Genomic DNA, 22,839 nt, shown 5'->3' with positions numbered 1-22,839 from the left:
CAGATTTTCCTTCCTCATTTCATCTTTTCTCTTTGTAGCATCCACATCTCTCCTAGGGCAGAATTCCTCCAGCTTGTTGGGTAACCTCTTCACCCCTTTTTGCTGCTCGGCAACTTAAACGTGCCCTTTGGCACTCTTCCAGAACCTGTCTGACATGTGCTCTCTTGGCTGACCTTCTCAATCAGTTCAACCTCATCTGTCTTAACACTGGAGCCCCCACATTCCTTTCAGATGCCAACCACACCTGTTCCCATGTGGTCCTTTCAGTCTGCACTGCCCAGCATGCAGTCATCTCGAGTGGTAAGTTCTCTCGGACATTTACTCAAGTGACCATTTCCCATCTGCTATCCATTTACTGACTCCTACCCCACCTATGTGTAAACCCAATAGGCAGCTTTCTAAGGCCAACTGCCTCCCTGGGGACTTTCAATGAATAACATTTCGCCTGTTGGGATGACCAGCTAGCATACCTTACAAATGTTATCTTTACCGCCACAGAACGCTCCATTACTCACACTTCATATTTACCACTCGGTGTCCTGGTCCCTTAGTGGACCGAGCCGTGCCGCGACACATTTTTGTGCATAGATGTGCTCTCCACATTTTTAACCATCATCCTATGATAGCGAACTGCATTTGTTATAAACAGTTGCATGCTCAGTCTCATCTCATTCTTCAGGATAGCAAAAAAGATATCTGGATTTCATTTAAAACAGTTCTTTTAACAGTTCCACTCCCTCTTCTATTATGTGGGCCAACCACCAACGGTTCTCTCTGGCCAATTTCCATTCTCCAATTTCTGGCCTGACTGCAGCAGATGGTCAGTGTGGGCCCCATTGCTATCTTCAATGTTATGTTTTCTGTCTGAGTTATCAGCTGTTTTAGCAACTGACATATGGGCTGTCTACTGCATTTTACTTTTTATCCATCATAGCAATATGGCAAAGGACATTTAATCTTCTGTTCAGGACCTCTATTATCTATACGGTGTATTTTATTGACCTTCCTCCAAGAGAATGTCCCTGCTTTTAGCTCTTTCTTCCCTCAGTTGGGCTTAACACACAATCACTGTTAACTACTGTTTCATATTAATGTTCTAAGGTTCGGACAGGGTTCATTTTGTTCAATGGTTTCACATCCTTCCATGACATGTTGATAGTGTGTCTTTGCATGAACCAGTTGTTTTAGGTGGTCCTCATAGGTAATCCAGAGGGTTGCAGTTGCCATGTAATTGTTTGTCACTTACTTAGCTGTCAGGGTAAGTCCTTGCATTGCACCTCACAGTATTACAAAAGGTTCTGGAGCTGCAACAAGTAGAAAAACAGAAAATACAAGCTGCCTCTTATTTGCAGTGGCACATTCTATCGACAGTCGGGATTAAAGTTCCATATAAAGTACAACCACCAGAAGATGTGCTGGGAGAAATTATGCGCCTACCAGGAAATCAAAGTAGCTTTCAGTGGACATATTTATCCTAAAGTGCCATTGGTGGCTAGTCTAAATTGTAGTGGGAGCATTGTCATTGTGAATTCTATTCCAAATGTCTGTAAATAAGGCTGAATGTTCAACCAACAGATTGGCATTTTGTTTTAAAGTTCTCCCACAGTTGGTGACTGGCAGGCAGTGGAACCTGCAGATATTGAAAAAAGTATGGTTTGATGAACTGCCTTTGAAGCGTCCTCCATGTGTCGGTATGAAAAGCACAACATTCTAAGATGATATGATGTATTTTCAAAACTAAGATCTTCATCAGCTGTCTGTACCGTGCAGTTTTCCTCCTTGAGCTTATGGATCGTAGTTGGTCAACCATTTGTAAAGCTTGGAATAACAATTGGATGGAGAGATTGGATTGCTAATCTCCATATAGATGAGGTGTTGAATCACAGATGGGCACAATGACAAAGACTGATGATATATTAAAGCTTACAGACAAATTTTTTCTCCTGCAGTAGTGCATGCGCGCACTATTGGGAGTCTTTTTCATCATGTCCATCTGCTATTCATAGATCAACTAGAGAAGAAAAAGTTTGAGTCTACATATGTATCTAATGTCCATTGCACTATGGATGCATGGAACAACAAACATCAAACTTAAGGAACACATGTGTAGGTCACATATGTTGCTGCCAGGGTAAGTAGGTTACTAGCAATTCACCATATGTACTAGATATGCTGTTGGCTGGGGTTTATCAGTTGCCAAAATTTTATTTTTCATAATTCGTATTGAAGATAATTCTCAGATGTTGCATTCAAACGATCATGCTTCACATTCTAAGCCATGTTCCTTATCATTTATTTCCACCTCTTTATGTGTGACATTTTCATATTTCTGTCCATGTGAAAGCCATCAAGAGGCATACCTATCATCTTTCTGTCCCTGTTCTGTCTCAGTAAACATGGTTTGCTTTGGTGTCTATACCTACGACAGTCAAACTTTTGTGATACAAAACTGAGCAGCAGAAGCACCAACATCCCTAAAACTTCATACCCTGCCAGTACACACCATTCCTCCTGTCCAGAAACGTGTTAGCTGTCTCTGTCTTTTCAGAAACACACACTGTGGCACAAAAAGGACCCAGAGAACACTTCATTCCTCTGTATTAGCAAATCAACACCAAGGCTACAATGGCAGTAGAATGTGACCCAAAGTAGATTTCCTCCTTATGACGTCCTCCTCCTCCTCCTCCTCCTCCTCCTCCTCCTCCCCCCCCCCCCCCCCCCCCTTTTCTCTATTTCTCAACCTTCCACCTCTGTTCTTCAGAGATATTGAATAATAGTAGCAGCAGAATTAACCTAGGATATCAAGCTATACCCACTATGAAACACCACAAATCTCATGTGTTAGAGCTTTTGGTCTGTTAAATTAGAGAAATATACTTAAAAACTTTTTAGTGTGTTGGCTTATGGACAGCCTGATAGGTTACTGATATAGTTGTGAGGTCTTTATTCAGGAGTAAAAGAGACCACTCACCAAATTGTGAAAGTGTGGAGTTATCAACAGGCACACACAATGGCATGATGCTTTGCTATCTTTTGAAAAAGGACCTTTGATGAGCGAGAGTGATATGGAGTACAGGAGGAATTGGGTATAGGTAGTTACAGGCTTGGAGGGAGACAGCTGGTGTGCAGGATAGGAATGCAGGAGAGAGGGGTGGTAGATATATGAGCTAGACATTCAACGTGTGGGCACTGGACTGAATGAGATGCATTGCTCAGTGAAGATGACGGAGTGTGGACTGGAAGAGGGTGTCAGGACAGAGGAAGTGGGAAGCTGTTGGGTAGAGGGTTTGGGGATAGTAGGTTAACGGACATTGAGACATTGGACACTGGTGTTAAAATTACGAACACCTTTAGTTGGAAAGACCACATAGATAATATTGTGGGGAAGGCGAGCCAAAGGTTGCGTTTCATTGGCAGGACACTTAGAAGATGCAAGTCCACTAAAGAGACAGCTTACACTACACTCGTTCGTCCTCTGTTAGAATATTGCTGCGCGGTGTGGGATCCTTACCAGGTGGGATTTATGGAGGACATCGAAAAGGGTGCAAAAAAGGGCAGCTCGTTTTGTATTATCACGTAGTAGTGGCAGATATGATACTTGAGTTGGGATGGAAGTCATTACAGCAAAGACGTTTTTCGTCGCGGCGAGATCTATTTATGAAATTTCAGTCACCAACTTTCTCTTCCAAATGCGAAAATATTTTGTTGAGCCCAACCTACATAGGTAGGAATGATCATCAAAATAAAATAATAGAAATCGGAGCTCGAACAGAAAGGTTTATATGTTCGTTTTTCCCGCGCGCTGTTCGGGAGTGGAATGGTAGAGAGATAGTATGATTGTGGTTCGACGAACCCTCTGCTAAGCACGTAAATGTGAATTGCAGAGTAATCATGTAGATGTAGAGACTAGGAAGATTACAGGAGTGAAGGATGTGTTGTTCCAAGGATAACTTCCATCTGTGTGGTTAATTGTGATGGCCACTTATTCTGGTGGGCAGTTGGTTGGGGGTCATGTCCACACAAAATGCTGTCCAGAACTCGAAGCATATTACAGGGTCCCACAAGTCACATGTGACCACATTGGTGGTGATTGTGGTGGTTGTGGTGGTTGTGATTGTGGTGGTTGTGGTGGTTGTTGTGGTTGTGGTGGGTGTGCATGTGTCTGTGGGTGTTAACAAAGGTGATAAGGAAAACAAAAGTAAATTATTTGCATTCTGCCAGAACTTTTCTCATTATAGTTTTGAGATCTATTTATTTTAACTATTGTCACTAAAACTAAACTTATTTTATGTTTTTATTGCCATGTGTATGTTAATTTTCAGGGATGTGATGAAGTCACAATTTAAGAAAAGCAGTAAGAAAAACAAAGCAAAAGTTGCAAAAGATGTTGGCCCATTGTGTCCCACCTTTGACAAGGAAGAATGGGAAAATGATTTTGCAGCATTTCCAGAAGGACTTGGAGGTACTGATCATGTTGATCCACTAGTTATGCTACAAGAAAGTGAACAGTTTCGGCATATTTCAGAAGAATGTGAATGTGAAGTAGAACAAGAGTTAACAAAGAATATACTTTGTAGACAAGATGAAATTAGAAGAATTTTAGGTCTCATAGGCCAGGTTAGTCCACTATTAGCAAACTGTCGTAGGAGATAAATTTATTTTGTCTTTTCATTTGCAGTCTTTACATCTATATAAGTTATTTTCCTTATTAAATGTACACAAACCTAAAATTGCACATATTTTTCTGTAAGTATGTTTTTAAATGCATTGTTAATTTTCAGTGTAAAAATCAGTTACCCCAAAGCATATTTATTTATGGACATTCTGGAACAGGAAAGTCATTTGTACTGCAAAACATACTCGACAAGCTGAAATATAGACATGTTGTCATTGATTGTGTCCAATGTTATATGCCAAAATTACTGTATATGAGCATTCTGAATACTGTTGCAGGTATTTGAAACTTATTAGCTGACAGTACTTGCAAAAGTTAATTTTTAGTTAGGTATCAACTACCAATTGTCTTTTCTCTTACAGAACATCATATGACTGTTGATAATAACTATGAACCATATGCATCTTGTGACAATATTTTGGACTTTACTTTAAATCTCAAGGCAGCAATGAAGTGCAACAGTTTTATTATTGTAAGTACTTATTTTGTAGACTTATTGGATGATCTCTTTCACTATCGTTTTTCTTATATATAAACAATTAAATATAGTGGTCATTAGTTCCTTTTCATTACATTTGACTAGAGCACGTATAAAATGCTTTTCTATCGTTCTTTTTATTCACTGTTCGTGTTCACACTGTGTGTTCACCCCATCGCACTCAGATTTGTTTGTCTATCAAATATGTTAAATTGATGGTAGTCACATTCAAATTAGTCTCCTCTGAGTCCACAGTGTTGAAGTATTTTGCCAGAATTACCACCACTGAAAGTCAGTATCCAATTTTCCAGACCAACAGAATTATCAGTGAGACGAGTATTCTGTTCCATCAATGAAAAAGCAGATGATTGTTCCTCCTCCATGTGGGAAACGGATTCAGCATTATTTATGACTCATGATAAATCATCTTCTCATGGTAGGCTGGACTACAGCATGTTGCAGCAACCCACAGGGAGAAGTAAAGAAATACTCCTCAACCTTTTTAGCTTGATCTGAGAGAAATAGGACAATTTTATGACTCTTGGAGGGAAGCCATTTTAATCTCCTCTTCAATACCTGGGGTGCACCCTACATGTGCAAATAGCTTTCACTATGTTGTCTTCACTAACTCTGAGAGAAAACTTTGGAGCAATGTTCACCCACTGCCCTGGTGAATTTTGGAGTGCAGGTGGTTCCTTAGTCACTTCCAGTATGGGTTCAGAAGATACTCAGCAAGCATTGATAATGTAACGCTATAATGCCGCTGGAGGCGGCTATACAACAGGCTTCCACTTACCAGCATTACTTACTAGGTATTCTTTTTAGTCTTGAGAAGGCTTATGATACTACTTGGTGCCATAATAGCCTTGGACAGCTCCAAGAATGGGGCGTCCAGGGAAGTCTACCGGTGTTCCTACAATCCCTCCTTTCCTCTGTTGTTTTAAATACTCAGACAGCAGTATGTCATCCTCTTCTTTCGAACAAGATGTACCTCAAGTTTGTGTTAACTGTGACAACATTTAGAATTGTGATTAATAGTAACATGTCCACAGTTAATGGGTCCAGCCCGGTGCTCCCTGTCTGGACAACTTTTCTATTCGTAGATCATCTGCTATTCTCACAAGCACCTCACACCAGCTGCAGCTGACAATCAGAAGTCAGGCGGAATGGATATATAAAACTTGTTTTAAATTTTTGACTGAGAAAACTAACTACATATGTCTTTCTTGACCATTTGTACTCTGGTTTTAATTTTTATGAAATGAGAATAAGGGAAACATTAAAAATTTTAAACCTTCTCTTTGGTGTCTGACCATAATTTTTGACAGAAAGCTTACTTGGCTGCCACAGTTCAGGTCTTTGAAAGTAAGGTTTCTCGAAATGCTGAATATTATTAAAATGTAATGGCTGCAGGACTTGGCAGAAGACTGAATGTATCCACTTTAGTTTTATTGATCCGCTCTTCAATCCCACCTCAACTATGGATGTATGAAGTATGGGTTATCAAAAGAATCACTCTGAAATATATGGATTGAGCAGTGACTCCTCGTGGGAGCACCAAGAATACAAAATGTGTTCCTACCCCCTGTTGGAGGCAGGTCATCCTATTGGTGACACACTTTTACAATCTTTCTAACATCTGTTAGTGAATAACACAGTCTTATGGATATGTACTCCATATGTACAAAGGTTTTTCTTGTAGAAGTAGTTGTGGAAGATACTGATATTTATGATAAGGTTGCAATAAAAGCCAACATTAACTTAAGAGGCCCAGAGTTATTTTTAAATTGATGTTTAAAAATGAATGCACTTGAAATGAAAGTCCATTGTTTTAAAGTACCTCAAAAAAAAAAATCCAGGTTTTCGGTGTGGTATGCACAATTACTTTGAAACAAGGGGCCAGTTCCCTGTTTTTAGATTGGAGCACTGTGATATTGAAGTCATTGGAGCAGATGAGATGTCATCAAAGCATAAAGTTTCTCATCTGCTCTGATATGCCCTACACGCATTGCAGGGCAGCAGAGAAAACATTCCATATAGTACAGGACAAACTGCTCCCTCCTTCAACCCTAGAAGAAACATGTATCATTATGCTGGGCACCAGAGCATGCAGGATTTCGAGGAAATGAGCTAGCAGATGTAGTGGATAAGGTGGCCTGCAGGGAGCTTAATGTGAGGCAATATACTATTCTCCAGCACGGTGTCATCTTCCTATTGACCCGAAAAATATGAAACTGTGGGAGGAGTAGTGGCAGGGAGTGAAGAGGAAAATAAGATGCAGTCATTAAAGATACCCATCTGGTCTGGGCATATGTCATACTGGTCACTCAGATGGAATGAAGTCGCCCTGATCTATGAAACAACACCCTGTCCATTAAATCCTGTCTTCAAACTCCAGTGGGCGGCCCCTCCAGTATGTGGTGCTTGTACTATACAAACTACAATGTACTACATTTTAACAAAGTAGCTGATGAGAGAGAGAGAGAGAGAGAGAGAGAGAGAGAGAGAGAGAGAGAGAGAGAGCGCCACTGAATTCATAGATATTAATGATGCTTATCGCAGGATAAAAGTGCACATGACAAAAAACCACATGCTATTGAATTGGTGTAGAAAGGAGAACAGCATTCCTTGAGCATTTGTGTGAAGTATAACTGTCTCTGCACTGTGCACGAGCTATTGAAACTATATTGTTCATGACCCTATTTAGTACTATCTACTTCGACAAGGGCCCCCTCTCCCCACCCCACCCCACCCCACCCCCCTTCCCGCGTCCCCTCATAGTTCTCTCCACATAGTGGTGCGATATTATTTTGCATTTGCAACTGGTTAGTTTGCAGGCACCACCATTTTATTTATTTAGACTATCTTTAACAATCTATTAAATGCAAACATGCGGTTTTTAATCTCCCTTTAACTTTAGATAGGGGACGCTTTTCTGGCTCCAAAATATTTAGGGACAATTTTGGTTTTCATACCGGTTAAGTATACATTACTTGAACATATGATAGATGCTAAGCAAAGCAGTAAACATTGTAAAAACACCCTTGGTGCAAGTCTTGGGTTGCTTACAATGTGTTTATTTGAGCTGTCATGGCTTCATCATAGGACTATCCTGTGTGAAAATCATAACATTCATTGTTATGGGGAGTATGGGATCTATTATGTGATCTTTAAAAAAGACCACCACTTTGCCAATCATTGGCATTTCGCAGTGACTCTTCATAATCGGTCAAATACGTGAAGTTTTCCGTGTTTGACAATCATTACCCATTGGCATCCAAGAAGTGTCCATCAGTGGAACAAGCTTACACAAATAACTTGCAAAGAAAAGTACACTTAGGGTTCATGCATGCTGTCACATTTGCACTTCTGAATCAAATTATGATCTTTTAATTTAAATCTGGTGCCATTTCATGATCTGCTTATATGTATCTCCCTCCACAAAATGCCAGACAAGTTTTGAGGTGTGGCCATAAAGCTTGTTTCATTGGGTTTAACAAAGAGGAATAACTTGGTAATTTACATTGTGGACCAGTCACATACCCAGCTGTACTGGCTGCACAAGTTTTATCATTTCGGTCCTCCACTGACTTCTATTGAAGTACATAATCAGAGACTACACGTTTTATTCCAAGCAAAAATCATTGTGTAATTTCCTGATGAGCTTGTTTTCACTTCTGGAGACTACACGCCAGAGTATGACACTGCACTGTAGTTAAGTGACATAGGTATTTCCAATGAGGGCAAAATAACATGAAATATGACTCAAAGAAATGACAGTTCATCTTTAATAGAGGAAACAAAACTTGCTGTAAAAGCTGAGACACTGGTTTTGGAGGCAACTGCATTTATATGAAATCTATGATGTAGAAGATAGTCATTACCTATGAGTAGGTTTTAAACATAACTCACAAGATCTCAACCCAGTGGGTATCCCACTTGCTAACCTTTGGAGAAAAATATGAGCTGAAAGAAAGCAGGACCCAAAAATGTTGCAGCTGATCCTGTTGACTTTCAGGTATTTCATTGATATGGCTGAATGTTGGCTATAACATTATGAAACTGAGGTGTGGAGAAGAACAGAGTATGGATGCACTCAGAAATACCACTGCCAAAGTATCTGAAGAACCACACACTGTGTCTTATGGAATAGAAAACTGCTGGAAAATATTAAAAGATTTTCATGGCTACAGTGAGGGAGGTTATGAAGCAAAATTATTGCAGGGAGCTGGCCAAGTGAGATGGCAGGAGAGCGATACACTGGCAGATTCTTAAGGGCAAACAGTGAGCTTTTCAGAATAGGAAATTTTTTCCTGTCTTTCTTACTCACCCAGCTTTGCTATCATTGTTTTCTTTCTCTGGTTTTCAGAGCTTTGTCTAACACAATGGAGTGGTATGAAACATTATCCACTACTATTCCAGGAGTTGGGGAAATATTTTCTAGCAGCAAATTGGAAACCATTGGAGCATTCATTTCCTTGTGATAATCATCTTCCTTTCAGGAACAAAACAGCAATAAACAGTTTGGAATGAAGCTGAGCTGGCATGAAGGACAATTATCCTGCCATTCTTTGCTATCAAAGCTTTCATTGTTATTTTGGCTGTGCTGTCTGTCCTACCTCTTGGCAATGTGACACACATTAACCCAAAAAGTCACACGATGGTGTCAAATGAAAACTTCTGACAGCATGCAAATAATGGCATCTCCAGGCCACTATATCATGTCTCCCAATTATAAACTTTAGATACAAAAACAATTTGTACCAGAAAAAGAGCTCATGAAGACATTTTCAAAGAGATGACTTATTTCCATAAACAGTTCTGAGAGTATAACAGGAGGCTAGTTTATTGTAGGGTACTCCTTGCAGTGATGATAGCCATACATGTCTGAGTATTGCAACCTGTTGTAATGTGTTCATCTTGGTAATCCATCTATCATAACTTCTTTTCTTGTCCAGTGTTTCCAGGAGAGTGTGACCTGGTAATGCTTAGTTGTTCTCATCTTCCTCCTTTCCAATCTGCAACACTATAGACTTACGAATATCTGTCCACAACTCACTATATATCTAAAATTGTACTCCTGCTGTTGCACTCCAGTTCGGAGCACTCGTGCACAAACAAATTTATGGCTGTCTCTGTGGATTGTAATTCCCCTTCCAACCTTCGATATCACTGAAGCTGGCAAACATGTTCCTGGACAACCTCTTTTGTGGCAGACCTCACCTAGAAATATCACACTGCTGCTAAAACATCACTAATATGATAACACTATTTCACAGCAACAGTTGACAAACACTATGCTTCACAACAACAACAAAGGAACACAGAAGCAGCTGTTGTTCACAGGACATGGTACTGTGTACTGACTGGATGACAGCAGGCTGCAGTATACTTGCCAGCCTATTCATGGTGTGGAAGGGAAACAGGCTTGTCATTGGTGTTAGCTGAGCAATGTCTTCATGTCCCCTCCAATGGCTTAACTATCAAGTTATAAGTTATTTTCAAAGAACAGTATTTCTAGTGTTTCTCCAAAAAGCCCACCACCCTGCCCCTTGTTTTCCTGTGTAGACCAAGCCTTTGCCCCTCCATGTTCCATACAGATACCGTCTATCATCATTCCCCTCCCTCTGCTGTTACTACATCTCCACAACGTCCACTTCCTGCTCCAAACCACCCACTCCCATTGTGGGTTGCAGCACTAGGAGCAAAAACACACACACACACACACACACACACACACACACACACACACACACACTCTCTCTCTCTCTCTCTCTCTCTCTCTCTCTCTCTGTGTGTGTGTGTGTGTGTGTGTGTGTGTGTGTGTGTGTGTGTGTGTGTGTGTGTGTGTGTGTGTGTTTTTCACTTCCAAGACACACATTTACACACATTTTTATATATTTGTCTCCATGGTCTCATCCTGTGTTTCTAGTTAATAATATAGTACTTTACGGTGTAGTAATATACACATCTGTTAGATTTACTTTTTTTAATAAACTGTTTGCAGGTCCTCGATAAATGCGAAAGGTTGCGTGATATGTCAAAAACCATATTGCCAGCTTTTAATCGTTTGAAGCAGTTGACTGGCTTGAATGTGTGTGTTATTTTTTTGAGCAATATTATTCCTGAAAAATTCCACTCAGCAAAAGGATACTTTGAAACAATTCCAGTACACTTCAAGCAGTATACTAAAGGTAGGAGTCTGTGAAATTGTCTTCGAATCTCATTAACGATAGTTTGAAGTAACTAAATTTGTTGTAGTAATAATCATAGTTGTAACATTATTACTGCACCCATCCATACCACATTTATTATCCCATTTTGCATAATTTAAAATAAGAATTTAACTTCCCATTATTACTCTCTCATTTTATATTCTTTTTGCCTCATTTTGTATCCTAGTAAATCTGGTTTCTAGACTGTTATTTATGACTGCATTTTTAACTTTTCAAGGGCTCATCTTTAAACAAAATCCCGTATCTCGTCTAAACTGAATCCTTCTCCTTATTAACAATTTCTCTGCTTATCAATGCAGCAGTCACTTTTTAAATACTGTTTATGTTACTCCTTTCTAATTTTTGGTTTCTCGTATCCCACAGTTCTGTCTTGCATCAATCCAAGCATGAATCCTTGCACATTCTACCTAGATCATTAAATTGACCTTCGCCCTTCTGAAAAAATTCAGTCTAACTTGTCCTAAAATCTTGTCTTGCACTTGATATCCTTCCCAGTGGACTTACTATTGAAATTCGCTTTCTGTGGCTGCCACACATACTCCACACAAACCTCCATGTTTTCCACCACTCTCTGTCTCCACTCTGGTCTTTCCATCCAAACCTTGACCATTATGAATGGCATCTGCTCATTTAGCAAAATTATTTTGCTCAGTGACAGTAATTTAATGCATCTCATTTCTGTGAATGACTGTTGCCCTTGGGAGATCACCGTTCATGCATCTCAATCAATACAAGAACAAAACAGGGTTAGCAGTCTCTGGGCTCAACATTAAATTTGACAATTGCTTGCTTTTGAATGCATGCCAGCACAACATTAGTTGAAGAGGAATCTACAGATGTGGTCAGTCATGAACACCTGGTTGAAGTATTCGAAAGGTAGCAAAGTAGTTCACTGAATTGTATGGTCAAATGTTGGAAGAATATAGAATAATAATGTGCATGTAAGGAATGTCATCCAAGATTGAACCATTCATGAAAATTGAAGTTTTATTCGAATTATGTGGTATGATATATATTTTTTTAAATAATTCAGTGCTAACTTTTGATAACATATATGCTAAACAACCATTGATATGTCAGTGAACGTAAACGAACACCATCCAGTTGATTATCAGATAATGCTAAGGATGAAAAAATCCATAATTGACAAGCAGAGGAGTAATTATCAGTTTAATGAACAGATGAGAGGAGGTTAACAATCTCTAGTAGCTGGAACAATATTATGAATAGCATCTGAGGCAGCTGTTTGCTCGCTTTATGTCTTATTCATGCCTGAGAGTACCTCTACTTCAGTAAGAACCAATTATTGTGGTCTAACAACCTTGTCAACGTCTTACAGCCCTCAGACTTTGCTTTGTTTGACCTACGCTGCCACCAATATCTCAAGAAGCTTTGTTTGCCTATGACAAAAGGCGATGCTCCTAAACTAGCACCTCCATATTTAGATTTTCTGTGATTTCTCTAAATCATTTAAGTGCCTGGATGGTTCCTTTGGAAAGGTCATGACTGGCTAACTTCCCCATCCAAGCTTGTGGGTTGATTCTAATGACCTTACCTTCAGTGGGATGCTTAACCTCTGTATTCTTTCCTTCAAAAAATCTTACTTCTGCAGAAGTCTGTTGCAGAAGACCTCACTTTTAGCTCCAAACCTATGTTTAATCATGCTGAGGTAATGAATAATGACTAACCTGCTTCCCATTGCTCACTTGATTGATTGGAAGCACCACACACACACACACACACACACACACACACACACACACATACATTTGCAAGTTTACTGAACGGTTGCCTTGTAAGACATTGTCTCCTCTCAGCGTCCTGTTAATAGTCACTAAGTGCTATGAGTAAATTTTAAATAATGTTTGCAGTACCATCTAATTAGATTTCAAAGTTTTATTTACATTTGTACATTTATTTTCCCAGTCCTTCTGACAATGATGATCGGCTTCTGCATAGCAAACTCATACTTGTAATAATACATGTCAGTATACTGACAAGAACTGTGATGAGTGTAAATTACACAAAAAAGAGGCAATAATACATTGTCCATATTCAATAAATACAGTTAAACCTTGCATAGCAAGCATAATTTGTTCCAGAATCTTACTCTTAGTGTGGAACACTTGTTAAGTGAAATAATTTATCCATATAAATTAATGGAAAATATGGTAATGTGTTCCATGGAGAAAAAGTACTAAAAGTTTTATCTTATCCATGCCATGTATTCAAAGAAAATTATACGTACAGTATTATGTACTTTATATATTTAAAAACAAAGATGATGTGACTTACCTTATGAAAGCGCTGGCAGGTCGATAGAAACAAAAACACACAAAATTCAAGCTTTCGCAACCAATGGTTGCTTCGTCAGGAAAGAGGGAAGGAGAGGGAAAGACGAAAGGATGTGGGCTTTAAGGGAGAGGGCAAGGAGTCACTCCAATCCCGGGATTTTGTGCCCACAAATCATCCACACCTCGATGTAGAGTGTAAACGTGTGCATGGAAAAATAGTACACTGTTTCTGCTGATAACCATGTATGAGCTTTTGGGTTGCTAGGCTACTTCAATCAATAGGATTTATATTGGTTTTTGAAAATGATCTTTCTATCCAAACTTACGTCCTCCACAGTGGCTCATCAAATATTCTACCCTTTCGCGATAATTAAGAATTTGCGTAAATTGTATTTTCGCGAGTTTAAAGCAAACTATCGGTGGCATGAAAGCAGTCTTGATACCGCGACACACTCGTGATGCTTACTAGCGTGTCACGAAATTGACCTGCATACATCTACAACCAATTTCAAGGTCATAATTCACCCTACACTATTGTGTGCAGTTGAACTCTGTCCAATCAATTATTTCTGGAATCGTAATCACTGATCCCAACACTGAACATCCATAAACGCACAATTAACACTTTTTTTTTCTTTTCTAAGAGTAAACGAGTGACGTCACGTCATCTACATAGTTATTAAAATATTAATCCAAATGATCTCAAACATTTATAGTCATTATATTTTAATGGTAGTCAGAAAAAAATATGATTTATTATCCGAAAGTAACACATAACAGATCACAAATCGCACGTAACTAAATGACAGCTTTGCATAGCATCGGGACTTAATCATGCAAAACTATATGAAGAAATTCCCCAAATCTCAATTTCTCCACACCAACTGACAGATACAAATAAGATATTCGAGACCTCATAGATCAATCCTGACCTGTAATGTTATACACAGACTGGAGTAATGGAGTGGTGTTGGGAGGCAGAAATTGGATTTTGATGCATTGAAATTCTTCAAGGGGGTGGTGTTGTAGACCTGGAGAATGCTCAGGAGTGTTGTCTGTAACAAGCAAGAAGTGGAGAGGCAGATTCATCTCAGACAAATATTTTTCACTGAAAGACCAAACACTTCTTGATCCAGTCACAAAAAAGATCATGTGTCACCCAAGCCGTGTTGTTGGACCTCCACCTCACATTTAACCTGCTCTTTTTGACTTTACCACTTGTTGACAGCTCATAGAGTTTCTGAATGGTAAGCAAGCAGTAGTTTAGTTTTAAAATCACCACTTGCATTGGCACAGAATAGCAGTACAAGACGGTCTTTCATTGGCTTGTGACCAGGTAATGCTTTCTCCCCTGCGTTTATAAAGGTACACTTCAGCATCTTTTTCCAAGATAGACCTGTCTGTCACTATTAAAAACCTGCTGCAGCATTTAACCCTTGGAATCTAATGAGGTTCTCTGCTGCCACTGTGTCAGAGTTGGCTGCTTCACCATGTCTCACAATGCTGTGGATGCCAGTTCTTCTCTTAAACTTCTTGAACCACCCAGGGCTTCCCTTAAACACTTCTTTGGCTGCTGGTGACCCAGGCGTCTTCTTAATGAGTTTGGCAAAAATCATTCCCGCCTTCTCACAAATGATGTTCTTGTTAATAGTGTTGCCTTGCAATTGCTTTTCACTTATCTATATAAGGAGCAACCTTTATACATCATCCAGAATATGAAACCGTTGGTGAGATACTCTTGTCACTCCCTTTGAGGCAACTATCTCATCAATCTTGTCCTTGTACCTGAGGATAGTGCAAAGAGTTGATTTTATGTGCATGCTAAATCAGCAACACTCGCACCACGTTATAGTTTTTCAGTGATTTTACATTACATTTGTAAGGTTACTTTCTTTGTTATGGTCATCTTCTTGTGGCTTTATCTTCAGGGACATTTCTGCAAAAGTTTTTAAAATCTGCACATCAAAAAACGCTGTGTGAACACAAGTTAAAAAGAGAAAAAAAAAGTATGATCACAATGTGCGCTAAGATGGTAGCAGAAAGAGTGCTAAACCCAGACTACAGTACGTACTAAAGACATTGTCCGTATGCTGCTGCTGACAATGAAAGTTGTCCATATTCTTGAAAGTTTCCATCGAAGCACACAAACATCTGGTGATGTCGCACTAAATCACCACCACTCATTATTTGAAACATCGCTCGTTAAGAGAGTAATTTGTTTTATAATTTGTTTTGTTTGTTACGCGAATTGAACGTTATGGGAGCTGCTCATTAAGTGAGGTTCCCCTGTATCCAGTTAAAACTTTACATGAGTGAGTGTCCGTTACATTTACCTAGTGAATACTAATGATCAGTTACATTCATTTGACTACCGTATTTACTCGAATCCAAGCCGCACTTTTTTTCCGGTTTTTGTAATCCAAAAAACCGCCTGCGGCTTAGAATCGAGTGCAAAGCAAGCGGAATTTCTGAAAAATGTTGGTAGGTGCCACAACAACTAACTTCTGCTGTCGAATATATGTAGCGCTATACAGGTATGCTTTGTAGGCACAAAGATAAATACTGGCGCCAAATCCTCTGTGTCAGTAAACAAATTAAAAAAAAAAGAAAGGTGGAAGATGAGCTTTTTCTTCTCCGCCCAGAGTTTCGACCACTGCATTTTCATACATTATCCAACGAAGTAAATACAAATTCCGTATTGTTCATCTTCGAACGTAGCAGAATTTCAATGTATTACAAAAATCCGACTAGCAAGACTGTTTAGGATGTTTGTCAATATGGCCAACTCTAAGTTCTGAATTTTTTCCTGCCTGTGAGAATAATACAAATATAAACATTTTGCCATGTATTCTTTCGCGTTTGCTGCTATCTCATTTAAATCCTGTCTGCCTAATAAACTACGAAACTAGAGTGAGACAACAGCAAACGCGGAAGAATATATGTATAGTGTCATGTTTATATTTGTATTATTCTTATGCCCATTAGTGATACAGTCAGAAATGAAGCACGGCAACTGACTAGATTTTTAAATCTAAGATGACTCTAATTTCTGTGCAGAATTTGATGTACTAAAGAAGCGGCCGCAAAGATTTTCAAACGGAGAAAAATTTTCGCCTAACTCTCGTTCAGAACATGTTCTATCATACGCAGTCTATTATTTGGTTCTTGTTGATCATTATCAAAGAAAGCAGCAGTGTAAGTAACAACAAATAGCTGTCTCTTGCCATTGTTTTGTTAATGAGACGATTCCTTCCTTCCTCTCTCTCTCTCTCTCTCTCTCTCTCTCTCTTTTTTTTTTTTTTATTTATTAAAAAGCGGCGGTAGCGCGCCAAAAGCAAGCCGTGCCGCGAGCGGCGACAGGCCGTAAACACGTATTATCAGAATGCGACAAACAATGCATGAAACAGTACAGTAATGCATTTTCAGCTTAGAGCGACGTGAACACCTATAACAAAGAAAACAGCACTTATCAGATCAAAGCAAAATAAGCAATCGATTAAACCAGACAGAGGACGTGAAAAAGGAAGGGTACTCGTATAAATACGGACGGAGCACCTGACGCATAGCAATGGCTACCTGGTAAAGCTTAACTGCTAAGCTTACGACTCGAACCAAACTACTGTCGCTGTATCGTCATTCGTTCGACGTAAATTGTCTCTCATATTACAATGGACCAACTTTGTTACGATATGGAGGTGCGGCCTAAAACTTTTCTCTCCCCTTGAATTTCGAGTCGCAAATTTCAGGTGCGGCTTAGATTCGGGAAATTTTTTTTTCCTTTATTTCGAGTCTCATTTTTCAGGTGCGGCTTAGATTTGAGTGCAGCTTAGATTCGAGTAAATACGGTATACCCTACCTAATGATCAGTTACATTAAACTGTACTCTTCTGAAACTTACTGCAAAGTGTTTAAAATCACAGTTCTTTTATGAGTATGTGATTGGTAAACATGGGACCTCCAGCCCATGCAGTAGTACTTTCTTTTCTATACCATAAGTCCAACACATCAGCTATCCTCGCCCCAGGGTCTGACAACTCCTTCGTTGGTACATATGTAACAAGCATAGGGCCCTGAGCAAGCCATTGCAGTTCATCTCTTTTTTTCCCTTGGTCCAGTCCTTTTCTCTGACTGCACCTTCTGTCTCACTTGGTATGTAGGACAGCTTCCGTGTTGATAACTTGGCTTTTGTCAAGGACACTAAGGTAACTTAAACTTAAAAAAAATATATATTTCCAACATTTTTTCGTCTAATGTGTTTTGAACCGAGAACTGACTTTGACCTCAACTTTTTTCAAATTTTTGCATTAATATGGACTGTAAGGGAAAAATTGCCCATTGTGTTACACTTTACACCCACTGTGTATTTTGTATCCCGCCTGGTAGGCAGCACGTGGGTCCGCTCCTGTAAACTGAAGGGTAGGCCAAATGTAGGAAGCGAGTAGGAGCAGGAAAAGGTGAAATGCTTTGGTACTGTGTATAGGTTATAACTCTTTTACTGGTGTATGAACATATACAACTGATAATAGTTAACTTTGGCTGAGATAAGCATGTAGGTGCGAAGCCGTACAGCAATCAACGCTAACAGCCACAAGTAGTTGGACAAACTATCATTGAAGTAACAAAGTCTGTAATAGCTAGCCCCCCTATGAAGTAGAAGCTAAGTTGCTTGGTCGTCAGCTTGGAATGAAATGGACTGAATCCAGAGCGGCGCTCGTAGAGCGGCACAGCGCCGGGTAGAGGGCGCTGTTATCAGTGTCGTGCCAACCTCCGAACTTGCACCTTCGCCGTGGCATTGTAGCTATCGATACCACAGTGTAATTCTGTATTAAGCACCTCTTGTGTTAGGGGTTGAATTCAGTGCCCATAACCTAACTTGATAACCATTCTAGTTTGAGGGATCATGAGATATCCAAACAGTCTCCGAAGGCCTCCCTTTCATGGTCCACCTGTGGGAGAAAAGTCAGCTCACTAGAAATATTGAGAAATACTGCCCTCAGTACCTAGTAGGTACCTGAACTGATGGAAAGTCCTTTTTGAGTACACATTTATTGTTCCTCATTCAACATATCAAAGAAAAATTCATGGCAGTATCATCGTTCAGCAAAATGACATGTGGATGTATCCTCCTTAAAACAGTGGCACCTACTCAGTCACAGGCATTGCTTTCCTCTGAGGAACTCATTGACATACCTGTCACGATAATAGTCTCAACGTAATCCAAGCTGCTATTTTTCATCGAGGTCTCATGTTAAAGATAGAGGAAGAATGTGCAAATTTGGAAAAAATTATGTAGCCATTTTGTTCTCCATACCACGAGAATCAAAGAATAATAGTGTGGGTACTAGAACCTTTATTTTGGCTGCTGTGGGGGTGTATTATATGAAAAGCTCAAAGTAATGATTTACCACTGTGATTTAAAGCCGTACTTTCCACCCCCACATGCAGTGACTTACATGTAAACATTTAGGGCCCAAGTTCACACTCTGAACCGCTACCTCCATACGCGAGACTGGGGATACCCCTGGCACATGAACACTCCGTGTATTCATGAGAGGCAGTATGTATCAACTGCAGTAAGCAATATTTTGCCCCTTCTTCAAACTAGACCATGTTAAAAAAGGAAAAAAAAAATACGGAAATACAAAACCCTTCACTTCCTCTTGCATTCTCAGGCAGAAAAGAAATGTGAACACCTACATCCAGTTAAAATGACCACAAACTTTGCAAATATGGTAACTAAGCACCTGTTTGTAACAAAGAAGACATTTTCTGCTTTTCCCTCAATGTTAAGCTGTGTGGCTACCAGAATTCATCTGTATGTTGGGTGACAGGAACCCTTTTCCCTCTGTTCTCGCAACAACAAACTTCAGGGTCTTTGGTTCCTCACTCCCTGCTGGGAAAGGGTCCTACTCATCTGGCACGGCCCCCACCCCAATGCCCCAGTGGAGAGTTACCGTCCTCTGGATATTCTCAGCAGAATAATGCTGCCTGCGGCCCAATGTCAGCTAGTAGCTACACGAGCTAAGGGCTGCGGGACAGCTTGTTCATTATTCCTTCCTGATAAACAACTAAATAACCCTCAATTAGGGCTAGAACTCCTTAAGAAGCAGAGTGGATAAGAAAAATCCAAATGTGGAGATGGGCCTGGTGGTATCAGCTGCAGTGAACCCTTCACCCCTCTCCACCCACATCAATCACCACCACCAGTATTGAAATTTTGCACATTGATGTTCCTGTTCAACAGAGCAAGAGGTGGTGCAGGCAGAAGCTGAAACATGACCTTTATTCTTGCCTCCTTCCCACCACCCTCAGGCATCCCTACAGTCATCATTCAGTGGAGCTGTAATGTTTATTTTCACCACATATTGTAACTTGGATACCTACCTTTTGTCCAGCAATATGTATAGCCTTTCAGTAAACTAGATTCACTGAAACATGTCATGCATCACTATGCTTATTTCGAAAATGGTTAGTGCTGAAACGCCGGCCACTGTGGCCGAGCAGTTCAAGGCGCTTCGGTCCGGAACTGTGCTGCTACTATGGTCACAGGTTCGAATCCTGCCTCGGGCATGGATGTGTGTGATGTCCTTAGGTTAGTTAGGTTTAAGTAGTTCTAAGTCTAGAGGACTGATGACCTCAGATGTTAAGTCCCATAGTGCTTAGAGCCATTTGAACCATTTAGTGCTGAAACACCATAAGGTAGTGTCTGTACATTTGTGTTTGCAGGCATTTTTAGTAAATACAGCACTGGATATTGTGGCTGTTTGCATACGGACAGTTGTTTATTATAGTTGTTGTAATGCCTGCTTCCCACCAGAGAGCCAGCTGACACATCGGAAGATAATTGAAGTGAAATGTCAGATACCTCTACCTTTTCTTCTGCTGGTCAATTTCAATGCCCACAGAACATTGTGAGGCAATAATGGAGCATCAACCAAGATACTCTAATGGAACTAGTATTCACACACATTCATTTAAATTTACTGAAAAGTGGGACACCTACTAATTTCAGTGTGGCACACAGAATGTATACAACCATCAATCTCTCAATGTGTAGTGCCGGGCTTCTCTCCTCAATTCAGTGAACAGTCCACAACAACGTTTGCAAGTGAGATTGTTTCTTAACTGTCACAAATCTCCCACAATGTTATCCATGAAGCACCCTCGATTTTGTGCCCTCAAAAAGCCGATTGATATGCTTTCATTGCTGCTCTACTATCCAGTGCTACTCTACAAGGGAATGTTGATGATTTTCTGCAGAACACAACCACTTCAGTACAAAAAGCAGCAGAGTCCCCTTTCTTTGGGAATGCTCACTGGAAACCAGTCCCATGGCGGACACAGGAAATCACTAAGGCAAATAAATATTTCAGGTGGGTACTCCAGTGACAAAGTGTAACCCATCAGTGGAGATCTTAATTCCTTTGAAAGGTTCCATATCTAGGTACTCAACCTTTATAAAACATGAGGAGAAAGAGAACTGGTAAAGATACGTTGCTACCACCCGGTCTCAGGTTTCTTCACAGGAATGAGCCAAGCTGCAGTTCATCTACACTCTCCAGCTAGCAACCCATATTTCCAGTTCCCACTTTGATGGCAATATTCTTTCTGACCCTACTGCTATTGCAGAACACTGCAGCACACTTCGCTTGAGCCTCTGCATCCAACTACTACTGTTTGACCTTCTGTTCACTGACCACCCACAGGAGCCACACCTATTTTGTGGATATGTGTGTGGCGTACAAAGAGCCCTGAACTATTGCAGCCTTTCTTCTCTCCTGGGCGGCATTCCCTTCCCCATATCCACCCCCTTCCTGTCCTAGCTACTCTCCCCCCTGCCGCCTCCTTTCTCCCTCAGTATTTCCCTTTATGACAACCCAGCTATTTCCTCAGTTCCACTGTTCATTATTGGCCTTGTGTCTCATGTTACCATTCCCCCCCCCCCCCCCTGCCCCCCCTCCATTTTCTTTCTGGTCACCTTTAGGGTTTTATCTCCCTTTCTAAATTCTGTTTCTGTTGTGCGAGCCATCTGGGGAAGACCTCCCTTTCCAGTATCTCTGGCATGGGTTCCTCTACCCTTCTCCTTCCCCTCTTCCTTCCCTGCCGTAGGTACCTCCCCTCCCCACCCCACCCCCACTAGATCACCAGCATGTGTAGCAGGTCTTTCATGTACCCATTTGGCTGAGTCCCCTGATAACACAGGGATCACACTTCTGGTACCTGAGCTGTCACCACCCAGGAGTGAGTGCCCAGCTTTTTGGGGCATCTGAACTCCGAGCAACGACTGCTGTGCCAAGTGGCCCTAGCTGCGGCTGGGTAGTGCCCACGACGTGAGCCCCTGACCAGAGTGGGTGGTACTATGAGAGACGCCCTGCACATGAAGCATGCTGAGCTTCATACGTCTGACCACTCTTCCGCAGCCATCTCTTCACACAGGAACATATTTCTCAGTGGTCCTACTTTGCTTTTTCGGCCTTCCCCTCCTGGCCACCCCCTGGGAGGAGGGCCAGACCTACCACCTTGGGGTGAAACCCTTTTCCCATTGCTTCCTTTGTTCCAGGACAGACAGGGAGACTTTCACTCTGCCAAATGGCTCTTTTTCCTGCATGAGCTGCAACCTTCCCAAATTGCTGATTGGTCCCTCTGTCAGGTGTTCGGGAGGTGTGACCTGAGGTGTGAACAATCACCTAAGGTGGGTGCACCACCTTGTGAAGGGAGCCCCCAGTTGGAAGGAGCGCGCCTTCAGAGGCGCTGGCAATCCTGGTGAATTTTCTTGCAATGAGGATATGACCTTCACAACCAACATCTGCAAAACGTAAGTGTGAACATAATGAGGTCAATGATTCAAAGACCCTTCCCGCTGCACAACGGTTCCTCTTGGTCTCACGTACTAAAGACAGTCAGTCCTTTGCCACAGTAAATCCGTTTATTATTCAGAAAGGTGTTGATGCAATTGCCGGCCCTGTGACATCCTGCTCTCGTTTACGGAATGGTGCTTTGCTTTTGGAAACTACTTCTGATTCTCAAGCACAACAACTGCTTGCTGCCTCGCTTTTCCACGGCTACCCTGTTCGTGTTGAGGCCCACAGAACTTTGAATTCTTCCCGTGGTGTAATTTACACCAGGCTGCTCAATGGTCTAACTGAGCCCGAAATA

The 22,839-nt window shown here is 40.8% G+C and overlaps 1 protein-coding gene across 2 annotated transcripts in view; it reads left to right on the top strand.

Moving 5' to 3' along the window:
* LOC126194929 (origin recognition complex subunit 5) overlaps positions 1 to 22,839 on the top strand; it is a 158,084-nt gene that overhangs the window by 54,437 nt on the left and 80,808 nt on the right. For both annotated transcript variants that reach the window (XM_049933310.1, XM_049933311.1), the window contains exons 2-5: positions 4,323 to 4,617; positions 4,782 to 4,953; positions 5,038 to 5,147; positions 11,161 to 11,347. In XM_049933310.1, the coding sequence (XP_049789267.1) occupies positions 4,323 to 4,617; positions 4,782 to 4,953; positions 5,038 to 5,147; positions 11,161 to 11,347 (764 nt within the window). The remainder of the gene's footprint in view (positions 1 to 4,322; positions 4,618 to 4,781; positions 4,954 to 5,037; positions 5,148 to 11,160; positions 11,348 to 22,839) is intronic.

This window comes from Schistocerca nitens, chromosome 7, assembly GCF_023898315.1.
Source record: "Schistocerca nitens isolate TAMUIC-IGC-003100 chromosome 7, iqSchNite1.1, whole genome shotgun sequence".
In the NCBI taxonomy this organism is placed as follows: domain Eukaryota; kingdom Metazoa; phylum Arthropoda; class Insecta; order Orthoptera; family Acrididae; genus Schistocerca; species Schistocerca nitens.
Note: the sequence above shows the minus strand (reverse complement) of the source record. Positions and strands in the feature narration are given on the sequence as shown.